General features: G+C 52.8%; 1 protein-coding gene across 6 annotated transcripts in view; it reads left to right on the plus strand.

Moving 5' to 3' along the window:
• Positions 1-22866, plus strand: part of CUX1 (cut like homeobox 1) — a 349582-nt gene that overhangs the window by 248901 nt on the left and 77815 nt on the right. For 4 of the 6 annotated variants that reach the window (XM_068968697.1, XM_068968701.1, XM_068968699.1 and 1 more), the window contains 2 exons: positions 7459-7563; positions 14538-14726. In XM_068968697.1, coding sequence (XP_068824798.1) covers positions 7459-7563; positions 14538-14726 — 294 coding nt within the window. The remainder of the gene's footprint in view (positions 1-7458; positions 7564-14537; positions 14727-22866) is intronic. The other 2 variants (XM_068968698.1, XM_068968700.1) reach the window with 1 other exon arrangement.

Below are 22866 nucleotides of genomic sequence, written 5' to 3' on the forward strand. Positions count from 1 at the left end.
ACCCTGCAGAAGGTGCCGCTTCCAAGGTGGCAGTTTGCTCAGGTCCCAACTCGGTACTTCCTGGCTGTGTGGCCTTGGATAAGTCTCTTCACTGCTTATATTTCTTTAAAAAAGAAAAGAAAAGGATGAACTTGGCAGACCTTATGCCAAGGAAAATTAATCCAGTCACACACAAAAAGAAAACAAATACTATATGATTCCTCCTATATGAGGTCCCTGCTGTTGCTGCTACTGCTGCTGCTAAATTGCTTCAGTCGTGTCCGACTCTGTGCGACCCCATAGACGGCAGCCCACAAGGCTCCCCCATCCCTGGGATTCTCCACGCAAGAACACTGGAGTGGGTTGCCATTTCCTTCTCCAATGCATGAAAGTGGAAAGTGAAAGTGAAGTCACTCAGTCATGTCCGACTCTCAGTGATCCCATGGACTGCAGCCCACCAGGCTCCTCCGTCCATGGCATTTTCCAGAGTACTGGAGTGGGGTGCTATTGCCTTCTCCAATATGAGGTCCCCACAGTCATCAAATTCATAGAGACAATAGAAGGGTGGGTATCAGGGGCTGGGGGAATGGGGAATTATAGTGTTTAATAGGGTCAGGCTTTCAGTTCTGCAAGATAAAAAGTTTTAGAGATGGTTGCCCAGCAATGCGAACATGCTTAACACTACTATAAAATCCATACTTAAAAATGATTAAGATGGTGTATTATATGTGATTGTATTTTACCATAATTTAATCTTTTTAATTTAAAAAAGAAACTTGTTAATGTTCGAGAGAATGGGAGGAAGGGAGGCAAGTGCAGGCAGACCTCAGAGAGATTTCGGGTTTGGGGCCACCGCAGCAGAGCGGGTATCACAGTGCAAGTCACTCAAATGTTTCAGCTTCCTAGTACATGTAAAAGTTATGTTTATGCTGCACTGCAAGTCTGTTAAGTGTGCAATAGCAGTATGTCTGAGCAAACAATGAACATACATACCTTAATTTTAAAAGAAAGCTATTGGAAAAACATTGCCAGTGGACTTGCTCCAACACAGGGTTGCCACCAACCTTCAATTTGTAAAAAGCAGTGTTTGGAATAATAAAGAGAAGCGTGATAAAAGGAGGTCTGCTTGCACTTCCTTTGCAGGATTATTTGTAGAATTAGAGGTAAAATGCCCGGAAGTGGAGGGCTTCCTGCATGGCTCAGTGGCAGAAGAATCTGCTTGCCAGTGCAGGAGGCGTGGGCTCTATCCCTGAAGTCAGGAAGATCCCCTGGATGAGGGGATGTCAACCCATTCCATCCAGTATTCTTGCCTGGGAAGTATCATGGACAGAGAAGCCTGGCAGGTTACAGTCCATGGGGGTCACAAAGAAATGGACATGACTGAGCATGCATGCACACATGCCTGGAAGTGAGTGTCTTAATTCATGCTCTATAGTTGCTAACATACCCAGGTTCACAGGGAGAATTCCAAAGTCCCACCCTAGGGGAGTACCAGCACGGTGAGGGTATGGGGAGGTATAGGAGAGCCTAACCAGCCACTCAGGGCGAGTTCATAGCCGGATGTGGCTGCCAAAGGAGATTAATGCAACCTCAGGCTGCATTAACAGAAATAGTCTCTGGAATGAAGGAGGTGATGATTCAGCACCCATCTGTAGCAATTAGTCCTTGCTCAGGGAATTGTCATTTGTCCTAGAAACCTGGAAGGAAGGCAGGCATTCAGGGAGTGCTTTCAGGGTCCACTCCATGGCCAGGATGGGGAAGGGACCCACACAGGAGGGAAACCAGGAGGTTTGGGGACATCTTTATTCTTCGGGGAGCAGAGAAAGAAAACAGGGGGACTTGACACATGGGGAACTTGGGATGTTAAGAGATTAGAAAGGGGAAGGCCTAGGGTGGTGATTGTGGATTCTGGCCTTGCAGGTCTCCAGGACTGGCCACGGAAGGGGTTGGGCTTTGTCATGGCTGCAGGCAGAGGCTAATGGGGGGGAGCTCCCCTCATCCCATGCAGAGAAGCTTGTTCTCAGCAATGAGTCGCCAGAGGTGCCTGGAGCTGCCTTCTACAGGAGTGAGCTCCCCGTCAACGGAGCTATGTGAGCAGATATGGGCCAGACTTCGCTGAGCGTGTGAGGTGGAGGATCCAGACACAGAGCAAACAGAAAGTGCTTGGACTCAATGACTCAGCGGGTTGACAAGGGTGACTCAACGAGAAGAAAAACTTCCCGGGTAGACAGGGAGGAGGGCACCCAGGAAGGCAAGGAAGTACTCAAGGGTTCCAGGCTGTTCCAAAAAGCCACTTTGGGGACGTGGGCCCAGAGGAAGGGGTCCAGCCAGGTTTGGGGCAGGGGGCCTCTTCCTGAGAACAGTGGAGCAGCACAGGCAGGACTGAGACTCCGGATCTGAGTTCTAGAGGGATTGCTCTGGCTACACAGCAGAAAGTGGAGGGGAGTGAAAGGACCGGAAGCCAGGAGAGCAGTGAGCAGCTGCTGAGATGGATCAGGGCAGGGATGTGCGGCCGGCTCGGCCCCCCAGCGACAAGGCAGAGGCGGAAGCGGGCGGGAGGAGGGGCACCGGGAGCTGCACCAGGGCGGGCACAGCCAGACATCTGGTTCTGTGGCTTTCCCATCAGGGGAGAGCCCCAGGAGGAGCAATTTACTAGTTCATTGGCATATAACATTATTTTTGCACTGGGTTTATAGTCAAAACGTTCTACTGAGACCTGAAGCTCTATTTTATAGCTAAAGTACTTCTGTTTCTAGTGAGGAAAAGTGGAAGAGAATCAGCACCAGGCGATTAGGAGCCGGGTTTATTTACACCTATTTGTTCAACCTTGAGATGCTTGTATCAATACTGTCTTTACTGGTGACTGTTAACGTGGGACTTCCCAGGTGGTTCAGCAGTAAAGAATCCGCCTGCAGTGCAGGGGATGCAGGTTTGACCCCTGGGTCGGGAAGATCCCCTGGAGAAGGAAATGGCAGCCCACCCCAGTATTCTTGCCTGGGAAGTTCCATGGACAGAGGAACCTGGCAGACTACAGTCCAAGGGGTCACAAAGAGTCAGACATGACTTACAGACTAAAAACAACAACAGAAAGTTCAGAGCTCTGGGGGCAGGAGGAGGTAGGGAAATTTGCTCTTCTGGCTTTTCTGAAATCATGACTCAGCAGTCAGCGGACTGTGACAGTCTAAGTTTATGGGAGTGGAGTGGCATTGTGGGAGGTCCAGCTTTCAGCCTAGCTGACCCTTGAGAGGAGAAATTCAAATCAATATCCATCGAATCCCCCAGAAACACAGGCAGGGAGCCTGAACAGGACTCCAGCCACTGAACGGGGCCAGCTTGGGACACATGGCAATTAATCTCTCTGTGGACTTTTCTGACCTTCCTCCAACAGCATCACTGAAGCAGGGCCACCTCTGGCCCTAGCTGTGCCCCACAGCACTGGGTGGTGCGGCTTTGGAAGGGTGACCTGAAGTTAGCTGTGTGCTTTCCAGAGCGGTGGCATCTGTTCCCTTGGGAAGTCGATTGCTGGTCTTTGTAGTCTTGCTCCCCTTTCTCTTCCTCGAGAGTCCAGGGCCTGGAGGGAAGCAGGTCGAGGGGTCATCCCCGAGGAGACCTTGCCTTCTCCCATAAACGGTCCAAAGGTGTTATTTGTACTCGAGGAATATGGCGGCCAGGAGACCATCCCCCAAAGATGTCCTCCACAACCTGCGGGTATGTTCATTTACTTGCAGAGCAGAGTCAAGCCTGTTAATCTGCTGACTTTGAGGTGTGAGAGTCCCTGGGATTATACAGGTGGGCCCTCCCTCCGTTGTCCCCAGGGTTCTCAGAGGCAGAGAGGGAAGCAGAGGGGTCAGAGTGAGGGGATGCGAGAATTCGGTTGGCCACTGCGGATGCTGAAGGCCACAGTGAGGAAGGGGCCACAAGCCAAGGAATGTGGGCATCCTCTACAAGCTGGAAACAGCCAGAACGCAGATCCTCCCCTGGAGGTTCAGGAAGGGCACAGCCCTGCTAGCACCTTGATCTTACCCCAGTGAACCCCGTAGCAGATGCCTGACCTCAGAACTGTGACGTGATCAACCTGTGGGACGTAATAAACTCAGTGTGTGGGAGTTTACTCCAGCAGCCTTCAGAAGGTCCTGCAGGGGGGACAGCCTTCCCTCAGGCCACGTTCCCAGCCATTCCCGTGGCTGCCGCATCCCTGGAGGGATTTGCTCAGCTCTGGTGTCCCTGAGCCTGGGTTTCCATGGCCACACGTATAAAAGGGACAAGCGACAAAGCCTGGGGCCAGGTTGGGCAGAAGGCTAGATCAGAGACACACCACCTCCAGCACCACTGTCAACCATATAAAACCAGGGACCTCAAGGCCACACCTTAAATGGGTAAATGGGAAAGCCTGCCCGACAGGGGAGGTGGGGAGGATTCCCTCATGCCCCAGCCTTGTTTCTAAGGGAGAAGGAAACACACCCCTTGAGAGAACTCTGGAGCACAGCCACCTTGCCCTGGGCCCAGGGCTCATGTTCCACACTGAGCCAAGACCGGTGTCACCTGCCCCCGCCCCCCACCCCCGCCTCAGGCTGCAGCCGCCCCAGCCAGTGTCATCTGTGCGGAATCCTCACTGCCCTGTGCTGGCTTGACTAACAGAATTCTTGAAACAAAGTGCCCACAGCAAATAAAGTGTCCTGGCTGCCTGGTCCCAGATGGCTGAAGAGAGCTAGAGCTTCACCTAAGACGAGCTTCAGTCTCTAGTAATTTTCCCCTGAAACTTTTTAAGATTTTAAATTTTAAAAAACTATCCTCATTTTAAAGATAAGGAAAGAATAAATGCCACCTGAGGCAGCCCATGCCAGGAGGCCAAAATAATAGTACTCATCCTTCCTCACTGGACACCTCTCAACCTGTGGTGGGCACCACTAGGCACCCAGCTTGTGTTATCTCCCTGGTCCCCAGTCATCCTGCAGGGCAGCCCTATCTATCTCTATGGACAGAGTCACTACCACAATGCACAGCAAAACCCTCATTCATTCACATGCTCCCTGCCCCCTGCCCACCCCCATTTACTTTCCATGTGCTTCCAGCATTTGCCCTCACTTCTCAGAAAAGGACAGAGAGTAAGAAACAGCCAGCGGATCTCTCAGGAGGACAGCCCAGGTTTGGCCAGGCTCTGTCCTCACCATGGGGGGCCGTTGAATCACATCCAGAGTGCCGCCAGCTCGGGAGCCCGGGCTCGGCCCCAGCCCCGGCCCTGCCTCTGCAGGGAGGACGAGGAGGCTGCTGTCAGTGGGGACAAGGAGCTGGGTGTCTCCTGCACCCACGGCCCCAGAAATCAGCCCCAGAGCCTGCCCCCACTCGTTGCTGGTTCCGGTTCGAGAAACGAAGCTTCATCCGGTTGAAGTGTGGTCATGGGGTGAACAGGCGACCCCAGAAACAAGTGATGTCAAGGAGCCAACCCAGCACAGCACCCCTTCCTTCCACCTCAGCCGCTAATGGCGGGGCTACATCTACAGCTACAGAGGCTCACTGACCGCAGCAGCTCCTGGCCTCCACTCTCTCCTCCACAGGCTCTGGGGCCTGTTTTGATTTCCAGTTGTTCTGCTTTGTGCGGGATTAGCCGCAGAGCCATGGAGATTTTATGCCCAAAAGTGTAACTGATGAGACAGACAAGAGTAAACTTTTCAGTGTGTGCGTGGGCTCAGTCGTGTCCGACTCTTTGCAACCCCATGGACTGTAGCCCACCAGGCTCCTCTGTCCATAGAATTCTCCAGGCAAGAATACTAGAGTGGGTTGCCATTTCCTCCTCCAGAACCTTTTCAGGAACTTGACTTGAGTATTAGAAAACACATGGCATGGCCCATCTGGAAACAGACTCAGGGGGAAGTCTTTTTCACCAGAGGGGAGACTTTCCTGCAGTTATCGTCACCCATGAGCCCCCCACCCACCAGCATCTTGGCCACACTGGTCATATCGCTGCCTTTCCTGACACAGGCGCCTCAAGACATTTTGCAACAGAGGGTGGGAGGCAGCTGCTCAAGCACAGACAGGCCTGGCCAGGCGCCGTGGGAATTAGATGGAGTGCAATTCCAAGAGCTCCTGGAGCAGCGTGGCAGGCAGCCTCCAGCACCACCCTGGGTGGGAGTAGCCGCTGTTAGAAATACCCTAATTTGTCTGGATGCCGGGCAGACCGGACCACACTGCCCTCGCAGGACCGCTCGAGGCTGCCAAACCCCATCCTCATACATCTAGACAGATCAGCGAGTACTGGGCAGGATAACTTTGTACTTCTCTTTTCAAAAATTCTTTCTTAGCAATTAGTAGGGACACACTGTCACACCACGAAATAAAACACACGAAATAGCCTTACCCAGCCAGGCTCTTCTCGCTCGTCTTTTCTGTGAGCAGAATGTACGACTGGTAGAAAGAAGCAGCGATCACACCTCAGACCACGTGCCCAACGTCAATTAGCAACTGCTTCCCCGCTGTCTTTGTGTCTCATCTCAGTCATAACTGTCAAATCGGGATAAGCCCATCAACAAGGCACTCTGGACAAGTGACCTTCCGGGCGTTAATCCTTGAAAAGTCCCTGGGAGGGAAAGAGTCTTCCCATTTTACAGATGGGACGGTGGAGGCTTGGTGAGCTGAACTATGTAACCTGTCCTCATCCCTTGGTTCCAAAGGCCCAGCTCCTGCCCACTGCACCATGGTGCCCTGTTAGGTGACAAGCATGGGAGTGACTGTTCTCGCCAGCCAGTGGGACATCCTGGTTAGCTGTCCGGGGCACTGGTGTCCTTGTCCAAGAATTACAGCAAATGACAGAAGCATCCACTTGTTTCTCCTGCAGCCTCCTCCCCACAGGCGCCTCTGTTCATCCTCACCCGTCAAGCAATGCCTCGTTGGCCTGGCTGGCTGGCTGGAAATGACCAGCCTCAGCATTAGCTTGGTTGGGTGAAGGGTTAAATATGTTGAAATAAGCGTGGTCCTCACAAAAGAAGTGGCATTTACACCCCGTCCGTTTATGGAAATACTTGCTAGAGGAAAACAACCACAACATTGTGCGTGTTTTCAGGAGGAGAATGGCCAGTGTGTCTTTAATTCACTGTTTACCCGTGAGAATTACTCCCAGGAGTAATCCTGCAATAAAATCTTCTTGGTCTATGAGAATAGAAAGAAATTGAATCAAAAGACTCCATTTCCACTTGTATTTATTCAGTCTGGGAAATTCAGTGGGCCGGAGCACTAGTATCAGCAGGGGATTCCTTGCTCCTAGCGTTAAATTACTGTCATAATCGCTCAATTATTTCTTCCTTGTACTGTTTAAAATAAAAATCCATCACATTCTCTGTGTTTTTTTTCCTAGCATTTATTAGGTTGAGTGTTTAGGAAAATCAATTATAGTCAGTCAGGCATGAATTGATGAATGTTCTTGTAATAATTGTCAGTTGTTAAACCGAATGTACTTTCTCTTTCCACCCTTTTCATTTCCTTCAGAGGGCAGAGGTGGCTCAAAGAGAGGCGGAGACCTTGAGGGAGCAGCTCTCGTCGGCCAACCACTCTCTCCAGCTGGCCTCCCAGATCCAGAAGGCGCCGGACGTGGTGGGTAGCCCAGCCCCGCGGGGACTCTATCGCCCTGCATCCACACCTCTGTGTTACGGCCACTTTCTCCTTTGGCTTTAGAACATCCCTTTGGCGGGGATAATATTTGAAATAGTCCCGCTGTCTCGATGGAGTATTCTTGTGGCAGTCTGGGGGTGGAAACTGTTTGAGTCAGAGGAGGAGCTTTACTGGTGGTGCGTCGGTGCTCGTGGTCAGGGTGACGCCACCCGGTGGAGAGTCCGCAGAGAGCATCTTCCTGGTTACGCTGGTTGCAGGTTGCGGGGGGGTGGCGCTCCCAAGATGAAGGCTTAACAACACTGCAACACTGCACAGGAAGCTTGGACATTTGGTCTTCTTCTGGACTTGTGTTTCCAGAGTGAAAAGTGCTTCATGATGGGGGTGGTCAAAGAAGGCAATGGCACCCCACTCCAGTACTCTTGCCTGGAAAATCTCATGGATGGAGGAGCCTGGTGGGCTGCAGTCCATGGGGTCGCTAAGAGTCGGACACGACTGAGTGACTTCACTTTCACTTTTCACTTTCATGCATTGGAGAACGCAATGGCAACCCACTCCAGTGTTCTTGCCTGGAGAATCCCAGGGACAGGGGAGCCTGGTGGGCTGCCGTCTCTGGGGTCACACAGAGTCAGACACAACTGAAGCGACTTAGCAGCAGCAGCATGGGGGTATGGGTGGGGAACAGGGGAGGTGATCACGCAGCAACCCACTCTGAGTTTGTGTGATAGTCCCAACCTCGCCCACTGTGTGACTGAATTTCCCAGGCACACACCTCTCAGTCCTCTGCCTCTTGATTTTCCTAAGATTAATGGAAACTACTTTTAGCTGGAACTTTCCCAGCTCAATCAGGGCAGCTTTGAACTGTCGGATTCCAGACTCTTCAGTGCCGTGCGATGACCACAGACCCTGGAGCCAAACCCCTGGGTTCCAACCCCAGCTCTGCAGTTTATCTGCTGTGCGACTTGGGGCAAATGGCTTAACCTCCCTGAGTCTCACTGGCACCATCCGTAAAACGGGTTTTCAGAAGGGTTCTGGAAATTACTCTGAGTGAGGCCAGTCCCGCCACATAATCTGTCCTCTGACAGCCAACCTGAGTGGCGAGCCTTCTGTGGTCAGCATCAGTGCTCTGGTCCAGGAGCCCCAGTTTCCAAGCCAGCTGCATCACTAGTTCTCATCCAGTGATGTGAACTCAGGTGGTAACACTTACCAGGCCTGAGTTTCCTGGCATGCAGAGTAAGGAGGAAGTGATCCTGAGGACCCCTCAGCTTTGACGGCCTGTGATGGGTGAATCACACTTGTCAGTATCCTTTTATTAATTTATTTTTTCTTAAGTGTTGTTTTTTTTTTCCTTTTCTGACTTGGACTAGTTTTAAAGTTTTCATTGACTTTGTTACAACACTGCTTCTGTTGTTTTTATGTTCTGGTTTTTTGGCCACAAGGCATGTGGGATCTTAGGTCCCCAACCAGGGATTGAACCCACACCCTCTGCACTGGGAGGCAAAGTCTTAGCCCCTGGACCACCAGGGAAGCCCCTGTCCTTTTACTTAACAGAGAGTTGGAGAGCCCTTGCTGTGAGCCAGGACCCGCAGTGGATACTGGGAGAGCCAAGAAGGACGAGTGAGGCCCTCCCCAGAGAGAGGATGGTCCAGTGGGAGACGTCCTGCTATAATAAGGTGGCACATCACTCTGACAGCATCTCTACCACCAGGCCATGAAGTGGGCATTGTCATTTCTTTATATAGATGAGGAAATGGAAGCTCCCTGGACGTAAACCCCTCGTCCCAGAATGTTCGGCCCCAGTGTCCAAGCCAGGGCTTGAGTGGGGGCCATCTCTGCCCCAGACCAGAGCTTTAAAATTATTCCCCAGGAACAGATCCAAAGCAAAGCTTTAGTGTGAGGACCCCTTGTAAGACGAGATTTTTGTTTTCTCTCTTTAAGTTCACATTTAACTAAGACGTGACTTAAGCATTTCAGGATACAGAGAAAAGTTTTCCATTTAAGGCACCATCACAGCCTTTGTGTTTAGTGGACTCCGGTATTAATTTTGTCCAGAACGTCCCCTCATCCAAGTTCACCTGGATGGGACCCAGCCCCACGGCCGTGGCAGGAGGAAGCTGTCGAGGATGGCATCTACACGGCTTCTCATGGCCTCTGTGGTCGCTTGGGGTCCTTGAGAGAAGGCCATGCATCCTGTGTCCACACGGGGCCCCTGAGCTACAAGTTGTGATTGAGAGGGTTTCTGGCACCATCCGGGACTGTAACAAGCAAAACATTTCGGAAGGAAATGAGTGTTTGTGCAGGTAGAGTAAGTTGTGGATCCTCGGGTGCTTAAACACTTCATCATCGGCTAAGTGCGGTGTTTACATGGCACTGCTTCAGTCTCCCGCTAGCAACCCTGCCAGGGCTCCTCTCGGGGGTGCGTTCCCACGTAGCTCGGCAGCTCCAGCCCCAGCCAGTCGGGGAGCGAATGAGCAAACATAGGAAACCGGGCCAGCAGCACAAAGTCTGTTAGGCTTGGCTGGCAGAACCCAGCAGAGAAACAGTCGAGGCTATAGATCCAGCAAAAGCCAAAGATCCCGGGCCACTGGGGTCTTGGTGGAATCGCCAATTCCAGAAGGCACTGCTCCGCCCGCGTGAGGGGCCGTGCAGGACTCCTAATGGTCATCTCATTTCTGCCTCACGATGCCGCGGTCGTTAGAGGACAGTTTGGTTCCCTTCATTTGGTACGTGAGGAAACAGGCTCAGAAGAGTTAAGCCATCTGCCCAAGGTCACACAGCTAGAAAATGACCGAGTTGGAATGTGAGCCCAAGGTTGTCTTGTTCTGAAGTCCACTCCTTCTTCCACCTCCATCCAGCCACCCTGGCTTCTTGTGCACTCAAGGAGAGAGGAGATATGCAGGCTCTTTGGCAAGTATTTACAGGAAAATACTAGTTCGGGGCTCTGAAGCCCCACACCAGGCCGTCTTCAACATAAATGCCTGTCCATCAGGTGAACGTACTGGATGGAGTCCGCCTACATTGCCGCTTGGCATTGGCAGGAATAGCAGGTTGATGAGGAGGAAGGGAAACTGAGCTTCCCGGTCCCTCGGCCCTCCTCAGAGAGGTCAGCCTAGACTCCAAGCGTTTGCCTCGCAGGCTGGGGTCCTGGCCCACCATCACTGCACGTCAGGTTTCCTGCATGTTGAGTAACACTGGTGTATCTTTTTCATATTTCACCTGAAAATGGCTGCAGGGTAGCAGAGATCATTATCTGGCTCTTCTGTCCAGTCTTGGTGTTCTGGTCTCTGTGGGAGGATTTATGTGACCTGCGAGAGTCCACACAAGCAGGTTGGCAGGCAGGCAAACAGTTCCAAGGGACAAACTTTAACAGGTGCTCCCTCAGCCACTGCTGCTTCTGCATTCATTCTCCCCTTTGAAAACACACCCCCGCCCCCAAGTCCCAGCACCCGGAGGGACACAGGCCCTTATATGTGAAGCCTGGAGCCTGGGCAAGTCCTCCAAGACAGACTCCCGGGACCCCATGCTGGTTCTCACAGGGGCCTGTTGTCTGGCTGAGGGAAGTCAGTTTCTGTCCTTCCACGGTTTGTCCCAGCCAGGGTCCTGACCCTGGACCCCATCCATGTCACTGGGGAGTCCCTGGGCCCTACCCCGGGCCCCTGAACCACAGCTGCCAGGGCAGGGGCTAGACCTCATGTGTTTGTTAAAGCCCCCAAGGGATTTGGGCTTTCCTGGTGGCTTAGTGGTAAAGAATCTGCCTGCAGTGCAGATGAGGGCTCAATCCCTGGGTCAGGAAGATAGCCTGGAGAAAGAAACGGCAACCCACTCCAGTATTCTTGTCTGGAGAATCCCATGAACCAAAGAACCTGAGGGGCTACAGTCCATAAGGTCACAAAGTCAGACACGATTAGCGATTAAACAACAACCAAGGGATTTGGGTGTGGCTAAGTCAAGGCCTAGACAGACACGAGGGAGGCAGTGGTCCTGGTCCCCTGAGTCCACGTTTCTCAGTGATAATCTCCACTGATTAATCTCAGTCATTGCTGACTATTACTGAATTGCCAGGTGCCAGCCTCCTGTAGTTTTCCACGCCTCCCCAGCCCTGTCCCACCATCTTCGAGCTGGTGCCCACAGACCAGCAGGCCACACCTCCATCACCCAGGTGTGGGCCTCTCCTCCACCCGCAGCCCCTGGTCTACCCCCAGGCCCTTGTCCATCTCTCCCTCCGTTTCCCACTGTGTCTACACAATGGGACGACAGGATGCCCTTGTGCTGGAGATGGGAGTGAACACATTCAGGTGCAGAGGAGGGTGGTGTTTTCTATCCTAATTCCAAGGTCCCATTGCTTTAGGGTGTATTACCTCATCTCATCTCACTTAGTTTATGTGAGACACGAATTATGTTTGCTATGTTACGAAGAAGCACTCTGTGGCTGTTCCTGAATTAACCAGCATGCCTACATTCTCGTGGTCGACTTGTGGGCCAAGACAGGCTGGGCCCCCGGAGTTGAGTGGCCAGCCATCCCCTGGGACATCCTGTCCCCTGCCCCCATCCTGGGTCCAGGGCCACACTGAGAGCTGCTGTTTTTACACATGTCTTCTGAGCCCCTCGTCCCTGATGTGGTGACCTGCACTCACCCATTGAAAACCCCAGATCACTTTCCAGTTTGTCTTACAGATTCCCTCCCTAAGAGCACTTTCGCAGTCTCTATGGCTGCCATTCCTCATCCCCGGAAGACTGGTAAATAAGTCCAGTTAGACACCATGGCGCAGCCTGCCCCCACCACGTGGCCGGCCTCCCTGTGTCACTGTCATTGCCTCCCCCTGCTAAGTCCAGGCGCCCTGGCCACCCTCCCGAGTGGTCACTTTCAGGTACCAAGAGACTCGGTCCTCTTCGAGGTGGCCTCTCAGCGTCAGTCACCCCTTCCTTGCGCCCTGCTCCCTGCCTCTCCCACCCTGTCCCACCTGTGGCATCCATGCCCAGAGACAGAGCCCCCCTTCTTCCCACAGGCTCGCCCGTCCAGCCACACCCTCCCTCCATCCGCAGGCCCCTCTGCTGTCCTCGCTGCTGGGAGGACCTCTCTGCAGTCCCTTGGCTCCTGACTTCAGTTCCTGCCCATGTTGTCCAAGGGCAGAGCTTCCTAAATTCTCTGTGGTTAAGGACGCTTTTATTTGTTTTGTTTTGTTTCTAATTTCCAATCTGTTGCAGACTGTTTTACAAAAGACAATAAAAACATCACAGCAAAATCAGATTGCTGTAAAAAGTTTCTAAACACTTATTCTCCATTTCTGTGCTTGTCTCACTGTGTACCGGCCATGGTTTATGAATTGGCACCAGTCCGTGGAGCACAGTCTGAACAGAACTGGTCTGGACAGCATGTGCCTCTTTAATAAGTTGGCGAGAGAATGCTCGCTGGGGCCCCAGGGCCACGGGCAGATCTGCCAGAAGTCAGAGGAAGTGAAGGGCTTACTTTACAACGTCATGCAGACCAGAGACACGGCCCACAAAGCTTCACATTCTTACATGGTAAAGGCCTTAGTTTCCTGGGAGGGAGATAGGTAGCATTATTTCCCTCGTGACCGGCTGTCCCCAGAAGTGAGAACCCTGTGACAGGCACATCACATGTGGGATGGCATGGCCGTCCCTGCCACCTGGGGCTGAAGCTGCCATAGTTTCCTGCCCCGGTTTAGGTCAGACCATGGCGTGCAGCAGTGCATTTCCAGGGGCCGGGGTGGTGGCAGGGATGGTGGCATTCTAGACCGCAGTCTGAGCCACCCTTGGGTCTCTGCTGTCACAGGGACCAAGCCATCCTGCCCGCCCCATCCCGCCCCATCAGGCATGCCCAGAAGTGCTCCGCCTCGCAGACAAGCTCCCAGAATTATTCAGGAGCTACAGTTACTTTTAAAAGCTGACAAAAGTCCTGCTCTCCTACTTGAGAAACGGAGTTATGGATTTGACTTTTAAAAAAGATCTTCTCCCTGTTTTGCATATTTTCTAAAATGAGCAAATTTGAGGAGTGGGGAGTGAGGTTTTTAAAACAGCAATTATCAAAAGAATTCATAAGCAAAAGAACCCCAAATAATGCATCTTCCACATCATTTACCTTTTTTATAAAATGCCAGCTCTGAGAATCAACTTGTCAAATGATATCTCAGCTTCTAAATAATACAGTAATGAAGCGAAAGGATATTCAATCTCATCTTGTGGTAGAAAAATCTGAATTCTGTGGAACATTCCAGAAGCTATCCTCAGAACCTTCCCCTCTGGCATCCCCAGCCATCATCAGCAGGGCTGTTTCCATCACCTCCTTCAGGTCTTTGCTCAAAGGTCACCATCTCAATGAGGCTTCTCCTGACATATTAACCCCAAACGCCCCGTCCCTGCTTCAGTTTTTTCATGGCACTTATCACCATCCGACACACTCCATGCTGCTAATAAGCGTATTTAAGGTGTGTTGATAGCTCAGTTGGTAAAGAATCTGCCTGCAATGCAGGAGACCCCGGTTCGATTCCTGGGTCGGAAGATCTGCTGGAGAAGGGAAAGGCTACCCACTCCGGTATTCTGGCCTGGAGAATTCCATGGACTGTATAATGGGGTCACAAAGAGTCGGACACAACTGGTCGACTTTCACCTTCAGGCCCACCCTGCCCCGCCCCATGGGGCAGGACTTCTGTCCTTTTGTCCTCTGCCGTGTGCCTGGTACACGGTGGGTATTCAGTAAATGGTTGTTGAACAGACAAATCCAGGCAGCAGCTCCCAGGCAGGTGGGAAGGTGGTGGGGGCAGGGCGATGGGCAGGGCGGGTCCAAGCAGAGGCACGAGGTGCTGCCGTCTCATCCGCATCACCATCCATATCCTTCCCGCTGCCTGCTTTTCACCTCAGCCAGCCGCCGGCACCGCCAACCAGCCCCACACGCCCGTCCAAAGCCGGAGCGGTTTTGTCATCCCCTTTGTCCTCCGCAGGAGCAGGCCATAGAGGTGCTGACCCGCTCCAGCCTGGAAGCTGAGTTGGCCGCCAAGGAGCGGGAGATCGCCCAGCTGGTGGAGGACGTGCAGAGACTCCAGGCCAACCTCAGCAAACTGCGCGAGAACTCAGCCAGCCAGATCTCCCAGCTCGAGCAGCAGCTGAGCGCCAAGAACAGCACCCTCAAGGTAAGGGCGCCAGAGGGCTGGGAGGGAGCCGGGGGGCACACACGTGTGCACACAGCACCTCCCTCCGCACGCGGTCCCGGGAGACACAGGGTGTCTGGCTCCCCACCCAGTACCCTGAGCTCTTCAACGGACACTTCACCCCGTGTAATGACCATGGCAGGGTGCCTCACCTCAAAGCCATCTCATAGTTGTTGTCTGTAATGATGATGGTTACAATTCCTTCTCCTTTATCTCGGTCAAGCTCCAGCCATCAGCCTGAGTCTCCCTCCACTGAGGACAGTAGAAGAAGGCATGAGGTTTCCCTGGACTCGCCTCCTCTCAGAAGCTCCATTAGGCTCTTGTTTGGAGGACTCGGTGTCCTGACTGACAGTAGGCAAGGCAGCCTTGACCCCTGTGAGGTGGCCGGAAGCAGAGTCCTAAAGCCCAAGGCAGCGAGGCAGGACGGGCTTTGACCCGGGTGGCACGACCCTGCCAGTCAGCCATCCTCTCATGCAGCCCATGGTAGAAACCCCCATCCTGGGGGCCCGCCCCCTCGACAGCACCTCCTTGTCCTCCAAGGACTCAGAGGCTGTTTGTGCTGGACCTGAGGCTGTGAGCTCACTGGCCTGGGCCGGAGTGCCGTCAGGGTGCAGCTGACATAGTCGTCCAGCTCTGCCGGCCTCCCCTGGCTCCTAGAGGAGGCTGCCCCAAGAGGACCCAGCCCGCTGGGACCCAGCCCTCCCTGTGCCCAAACGAAAAGAACGCCAAGGGTTCGCTGCCGGCAAGTCACCACCAAGCCCTCGGGGCCCTGCTCCCGACCTGCAGGGCTGTTTTCTGACCCTCCGGCCTGTGCCAGAAGCCAGGGCCCAGAGCCCCCACGATTGGCCCTTGATCGCCCACCTGCAGTCCTCAGCTGTCTAGCCAAAAACTACATCCTCTTGGGGCATCTCATACATATGTGTCCCAAATTCAGAACCCAGAACCTTCTACATTATATTTTTTAAATTATACGTATTTAAGGTATGTCCAATCTGTTGAAGTTAGCAAAATTTGGAGGTGGTCCTGGCACCCTAGACTCACACCTCAGAGCCAGCAAGGACTCCTCAGTGGGATCTTATTTGACGATGAAGACACAGGACCGGTGAGGGCACAGGCACGATCTCTGCCATCCCCCCCACCCTCCCCGTCCGCCTGCTAGGCGCCCCCACCTCCACTCAGCGCCCATTCGTGACGGGCATGAATGGATAAGCGACCGACGGCCAATTATAGTCCCTGTGCACAAAAGTGGATCATAGTTAATTGTAAAAAAAGTCAGGAAAACTTTCTCTTATGTAAAGTAATTATAGAATGTGGTTAGGCCCCATTTTGATATTTTCTAAGTTGAGATTTTTTTTTTTTTCCTTCTCAACTCATGACCATGTTTCTGAGGCAGCACTTAGTCCCCAGCAAGTCTGTCCTCTTGGCAGCTCGCTAGCGTGACCTTGCTGGCACCAGGGCAGCCACGGTTCACCCTCACTAGACCCTTCTCTGCCTCTTTGGGTTTCTCATCCACCGCCTGAGAAACTTCCCGGTGCCCAGGCCCCTCCAAGGACACGGACTTGCCAGGACGGGGAGATGGTTGAGGCCGGGGAGCCCCAACCAGGGCATTCAACTCACTGGTGTTGCGTGTCCTCTCATCAGCTTGCACAGCGATAACAGTGCCCACTTTTTATTTCCAGAGTCAGTGTCACTCTCTCGTGCTAACAGCCGTTTCTGACCCCAGCAGAAGCACAGCTATCAGATAATTCTCCTTCCCCTCCTTTGTTAACAGCTAAAGGGTGCGACTCAAGTCCGTGATGCGTTTGACTACATGAGAGCTGTAGACCCTACCGTTTTATTACAGAGCAATTTCTTCCGAATCAGTTAAGGTTTTAATGTTTGCCTTCACCAAAAATGAAACGCAGTTTCACAAATTAATGTTCTTTACCCGTATCTTGGGGGAATTCTTTAATACTGTGCAGTTAATGAAACAATTCGGCAATACTTCTTCCAAAATTATTACTCCCCTATCTTCATCTGATCTAATAATCAAAACATATCCTCTAGTAACAAGACTTCTCTGATTTTAATTATCTTAACCCCTAGTCGCCAGGAGCAAAGCTCTCCCTGATATCAGACCCACTCGCAGAAGGCGCCTGCCTTCCCCAAACGAGTGCGTCTGCCTTGCTCACCCAGAGGAATAAGGTTAATTGAATGAGATACTTCCCTGGGCTTTTTTTTCTTTCCTAACGTGTGCAATTTATAGTCTCCAATCTAAACTAAGCAGCAAAACAATTATTAGGAAACTATTTTATGAATGAGACCTGTCAAACCAACCCGATGCTTTAGTGACAGGGCTCTGGGGCCAGCCGTGGTGGCCACTGGAAGCAGCCAGGAGCCTCCCCTGACTTCCCATTTCCTCCTCCCCCTCCTGCCACTACCAGCACCACTTCTCCTCCGTCCTTTCCTTCTTGGACCGTGTTGACCTGCTTTGGGGGCTCGGGTTGGGATGGCCGGCCGAGGGCACCACAGCCTCCCGCTGTCTCTCAGCCTCTCGGTGTGGTGCGTGGGTTTCACCATGGACACTGACCACGACCTCTGAGATGAATGGTGATGTGCAAGAGCAGAAGTGCAGTGGACAAGCCTTGAGACTGTTATGTATTGAGCTTGCTGGGGTCTTCTCCAGCAGGACACCCGAGGGTGTATGTGCTGTGTAATGAAACCTGTTTGGGGACTAAGCGGTTTGCTTTCTCAAGCACCCTGACACGCCCCCTCTCTTTTCGACTGAATACTTTCTTCCCTTCGCCTCCATAACTGATTGATAGTCATGAGGATAAATTGCTGGTTGGATGTCTACCAACCAGTCTCTCTCCTTACGTTCTGCTTTTTCAAGCCAAGGTCACCAGCGCTATCCAAATGCAGTGGTGCCTCCTCTAACCTTCAGACATCGAAACAGACTCAGAAGCGGGAGACGTTTCTTCCTGTCTGGTCTGACAAGTGCTTCAGCCCCATCCCACTTGTCAGGGATCATTCTGTACTTGTAATCAATGAAATAACCTGACCGCCATCATGAGGCTGCTGTCTCTGGTAACAACGCTCTGGGGTCTTCTGTTGGAGCCCTTCAGTAGCCCAGGAAACACAGCTACCAATAGCTCCGATTTAAAACAGGTGTCTGTAAGAAAGACTCACTGAGGCCAGTCTCCCCTAGAGAGAAATAATATTTTCTACAGATGCTTTAAAGATCAGCAGTTCTCACTGGATGCATGGACCCATGTATTAGAATCACATGAGGACCTTTTTCCAAACCACACAAGCCTCCCCAACTGTCCACACCGCTCACACCACCTCCCAAGGTTCTGTTGGGTCCTTTTGAGCCACTGTCTCCTTCGGGGTGAGGACGAAAAAGACCGACAGCCACTTCTCTGCACTCGTTCAGCAGCTTTAATTGTGGACACTCCCTCTTTAGTTACATAAGTTCCCTCTCCGGCCATGTTTCCTCTGCACCAGGGCTGCCCTTGACCGCATTTTAACCAGCATCTTATCACTGGCCCAGTGTGTGAAGCTCCAACATCCAGGTCCCACTAATGCTCGCCAGGCTGGTGGGTGTGATAATGATCCATCCAGCCCGTGGCTGTAGAGGAGAGACCTGTACATGTCCCTCCACGTCCTCCGCTCGCCTTGGATGGTACGAGCGATTCCTAAGGTCAGACACCCTAGCATCAGAGAGCCCGGGGGCCGAGCCTCCCTGAGCCTCGTCCTGGCTGCATCTTGAAGGCACCATGAGCTCAGATTGAAGGAGAGGAAGCAGTGAGCCTTCCATGGGGAGGAGGGACGAACGTGGCCCCGGGCCTGGGCCGCAGCCATTGTAATGCCCCAGAGAGAGGAACTGGGGGACTTTGTGCTAGAGGCCTCAAGGCCCAACTCTGGAGTGGGGTCATAAGTAAATCGCTGTAGACTGGTGGGCATTACTAGAAATGCTTTCAGAGCTAATTGCGGGACTCTACGGTGAATCCTCTTAGACACAGGTGCCCTAGGTCACTGGATGAGTGACTCTTGATATTCACCTGCAGACGGTCCCCAGCTTGTGGCCCACTTAGCCGACCTTGCAATGTCCAGGTGGCTGAAATATCCAGCCAGGACCCATAAGGAGTCGGCTCCCATTCCCTCTATGCTGAGTCACCGGGATTGCAGCTCAAGGAAGCTGGAGGTGACTTGTGATGGGGTTACCACACAAGGCCCCCCCTTTTCTGTCCAGGAGGAGCACGCTTCTCCAGCCGGCAGCAAGGCCTCTAATGTCATGCCCACTCTCCCCACGCCCTGGCCTGGAGGGGGGGTTTCCCCCTTTGGTCTCACGTCCCCAGCATCCTTGCAGAGCATGCGCAGCGCCCACCCAGGCATCTCTGGGCTTCTTGCCCAGGGATGAAAGATGGAGTTATACCGAGGGATGACTGTTGATTTAGTCCTCTCCAGCACCTCCCCAGCATCAGCTGACCCTAAATTTACTTAACTGCCACCTTTCACCAAGGAGCAGTGGAGACCTGGGGTGGGGTGGTGGGGTCACCGTTCAGGTGAAAAGGAGGGGCACGCTGCCTAGTTCCAGCCCCCACAGAAGCAGAGTCAACCTGGGACCTCTGTCCTGGGCCAGGGAGCCCACTCATACCCACTAGGTTCTGCCCAGGGGTCCATGTCAGGGTGAGGGGTCACACACCAACGCCCCTAACCTGACCTGTGGGTCCTCAGACAGCACTGCCAGAAGCCTGGCTCCCATCACCCCGGAGGGAAGAGACGGAACCACCAGTGAACTGCAATGCAGTCGCCTCTCTGGCCCCGTCTGCTGCGTGGCAAAGAGGTGTTGCCTCCTCACCCCTCGCCGTGTATCCCAGAGGACCAGGCCTCTCGAGGGTCTTTGCGTTAGTCTCTGTGCCAGAGACCCCTTAAGTTGGCAGCCCTAGGCCCCATGTTATAACTTGACTAAGATAGATGTCTTTTATAAATTTAGTGCCTAATTTGCTGCACACCAAAATACTTTGCATTTGAAATTAAATTACCTCATTATTTGAGTCTTAGCCAGGGTTTTGAGAACTTCATATAGATAATGCTTCTAGCAATTCAAGGAACAGCTGATGAGCTCCTCCTAAGTTCTGGAGCCATTAAGCTCCAAAGCTCCAGAGCTCCTAAGCTCTGTAGAATTAAACATGAGTTCATGCATGCTAAGTCGCTTCAGTTATGTCCAACTCTTTGCGACCCTCTGGACTACAGCCCGCTAGGCTCCTCTGTCCATGGGGTTCTCCAAGCAAGAATACTGGAGTGGGTTGCCATTCCCTTCTCCTGGGAATCTTCCTGACTCGGGGGTCAAACCCACGTCTCTCAAGTCTCCTGCATTGGCCAGTGGTTCTTCACTACTGGGAAACCCCGTAGTATTAAACGTACATGACCTATATTGTAAGACATGTGTTGGAGGGTCCCTTGCAGCTTGCACTTGTGCATCTGACATTTCCTCATCTCTGTCCTTTGCAAACCCATGTTCTCACCTGCCCCCTTCCCCAGAGGAGAAGTGTGAGGCCTGACAGGCTAAGCCCATCACCCAGGCTCCCACTCAGCCATTTAGGTCTGAGCTAGAAGCCCAGCTCCGCACTAGACTTTTCCTCCCCGCTCTGTATAAGGTTGGACCTTTCCTCCCTGTTCTGTCCCACGAGCAACTTCTCAGGAAGGCAACCCACTTCCCAGATTCTGCATTCATGGCACGAGATGCAGGACTGCCGTTCTTGCCGTTGGTGTTGAACAGCCAGAGCTGCTCGGGCATCTGTCCTCCTCCATGGATCTGCCCAGGGCATGGGGGCGCTGGGAGGTGGCAGACAGGGATGTGGAGAACCTCACAGACCGAGCCCCTGGCATGAGACCCACAGAGTGTCTTCAGAAACCGTCTAATCATATTCAGGATGTGCTGTGCTGTTCTCAGTCGCTCAGTCGTGTCTGACTCTGTGCGACCCCATGGGCTGCAGCCCGCCAGGCTCTCTGTCCATGGGATTCTCCAGGCAAGAATACCAGAGTGGATTGCCATGCCTTCCTCCAGGGGATCTTCCCAACCCTGGGATCTAACCCAGGTCTCCTGTACTGCAGGCAGGTTCTTTACCATCTGAGCCACCAGGAAAGCCCAGGAATACTGGAATGGGTAACCTATCCCTTCTCCAAGGGAACTTCCCAACCCAGGAATTGATCCAGGGTCTCTTTGTGTTGCAGGCAGATTCTTTACCAGCTGAACTACCAGGGAAGCCCATATTCAGGATCACCCCAGGGATAAAGAAGCAATAACTGCCATAACTCACCACCATTACTGAGGGTGGTACCGTGTGCCATGCACCACACTAGGCACTCAGTATTATGGTGGCACTCTGTCTGCAGGTTCCACATCCAGGGGTTTGCAGGGCCGAGTGCCCCACTCTGTTCTGTGTAAGGGACTAGAGCGTCTACGGACTTGGTACCTCTGAGGTCCCAGAACCAGCCCACTCTAGGTTCCAAGTGACAACTGTCCCATTTAGTCCTCATGAAGCCCAGTGCCGTGTGTGCCATTACCCCCATCTTATAGATGAAGAAACCGAGACTTAGAGAAGCTAAGCATCTTGTCCAGGGTCACTCCTGCTCAGTGGCAGAGCCAGGACCTGGCTTGGGTCTATTGGGCCCCAGCCCACCAGCACCTCACTGCCTCCTGCACTTGCTTCAAGCATCCCACCAAGGCCTGCGGTGCAGAACCCATGTGTTTTTTTTTGGTTTTTCTTTTCCTTTCTCTGGACAGACAGACAGATGCTCTGCAGACATATTGGGATAATTAAATAAGATGGTGTGTGGGGTGTGGAGCCAGGCCTGGGATCTGGCCCACAGTGCAACAAGCATAGCAAAGTCCAGGAGAAGACTCTCCAGTGGAGGGACAGCCTGGAGCGCCTGCTTCCGTCCAGGCAGGATGCTCCGCAACCAGACTTTCCCAGCGCCCAGCAAAGATTCTGGGGTCAAAGGACAGAGCTGAGGGCGCTCGGGCTTTTCTCACCGAGTTGGGCCTCCACCTTGTGCCTCCCGCCCTGCTCGTCTCCATCAGGAAAGGTCCTGAGGCGGCACCAGCCCCACCAGGCCCCCATCCAAGTGTCTGCTCAACCGAGGTTTGCAAGCACTGTCCTGGGTGCTTCCTGACTACTCTGCCTCCAGATAAACAATAGAAATTTCCATGGAAACTGCTTAGTTCTCCGTGAAAACTCATATTCAACCAAACAGATTCCAGTCCTAAAACCTTCTGATCTGGGCCAGTCCCAGGTCTGCAGAGAGAACCTGGAGACATGCCCTCAGACCCCACACCAAGATCTGGCAGCGACAGTGGTCCCGCAGCAAAGGCCCCACAGTGCCAGCATCTGCACTGGCTCCTTGTCTCCCGCCCCTTTGCTCAACCCTCAGAGGTCATTGCTGCTCTCATCTCATGGATGAGCCACTGATTGACGTGCCCACAGGGCTCAGCTTGTGAGTGACAGAACTGACTCCGGGTTCCAGGCCATGCCCGGTCTGAAAGCTCTGTGTCCACCCTTCTTCCTATCCGTCTCCTATTCTGTGAACTCGACCACATTTTACATGTGCCCTGCGTCCAGCAGCAGTGAGTCTCATCCTCTGAAGGTGCTTTGCGTCCCAGCAGCACTGGGTAATCTTGTAATAGGAAGGGTTTCCCCGCTGTTCGACCACAGGGAGGAGAATGAAAGAATCGCTCCTTCATGAGCAGCTTCTGAGCATCTTTTGTTGGAAAACGAGCGCCTGCTTCCTCCTGTTTGATTGTGAGGAGAAACCATCATAATAGAGAAAGTTGGCCAGAGGTCTGAAAAAGGAATGAGGCCAAAGCAATTCTCCACAATGGAAAATACAAACACAAGAAACGGCCCACAAAGACTGCAGGAAAAGATGGGCTAAATGGGGGCATATGGGATTCAGGTGAGCATCGAAAGGCAGGTGGGCCACGAGGGAATCTTCTCCCCAAATTCTAGAATGTTCTGAGTTGGCTTTAAACTGTGATCGTAAACATGGCTGATCAAGCAGAGCCTGAAAGGTAACCGGAAGCCCTATGGATGGGAAGGGGCTATTGATTCAAGGATGGAAGTTGTTCACCCCAGCC

This window comes from Capricornis sumatraensis, chromosome 3, assembly GCF_032405125.1.
Source record: "Capricornis sumatraensis isolate serow.1 chromosome 3, serow.2, whole genome shotgun sequence".
In the NCBI taxonomy this organism is placed as follows: domain Eukaryota; kingdom Metazoa; phylum Chordata; class Mammalia; order Artiodactyla; family Bovidae; genus Capricornis; species Capricornis sumatraensis.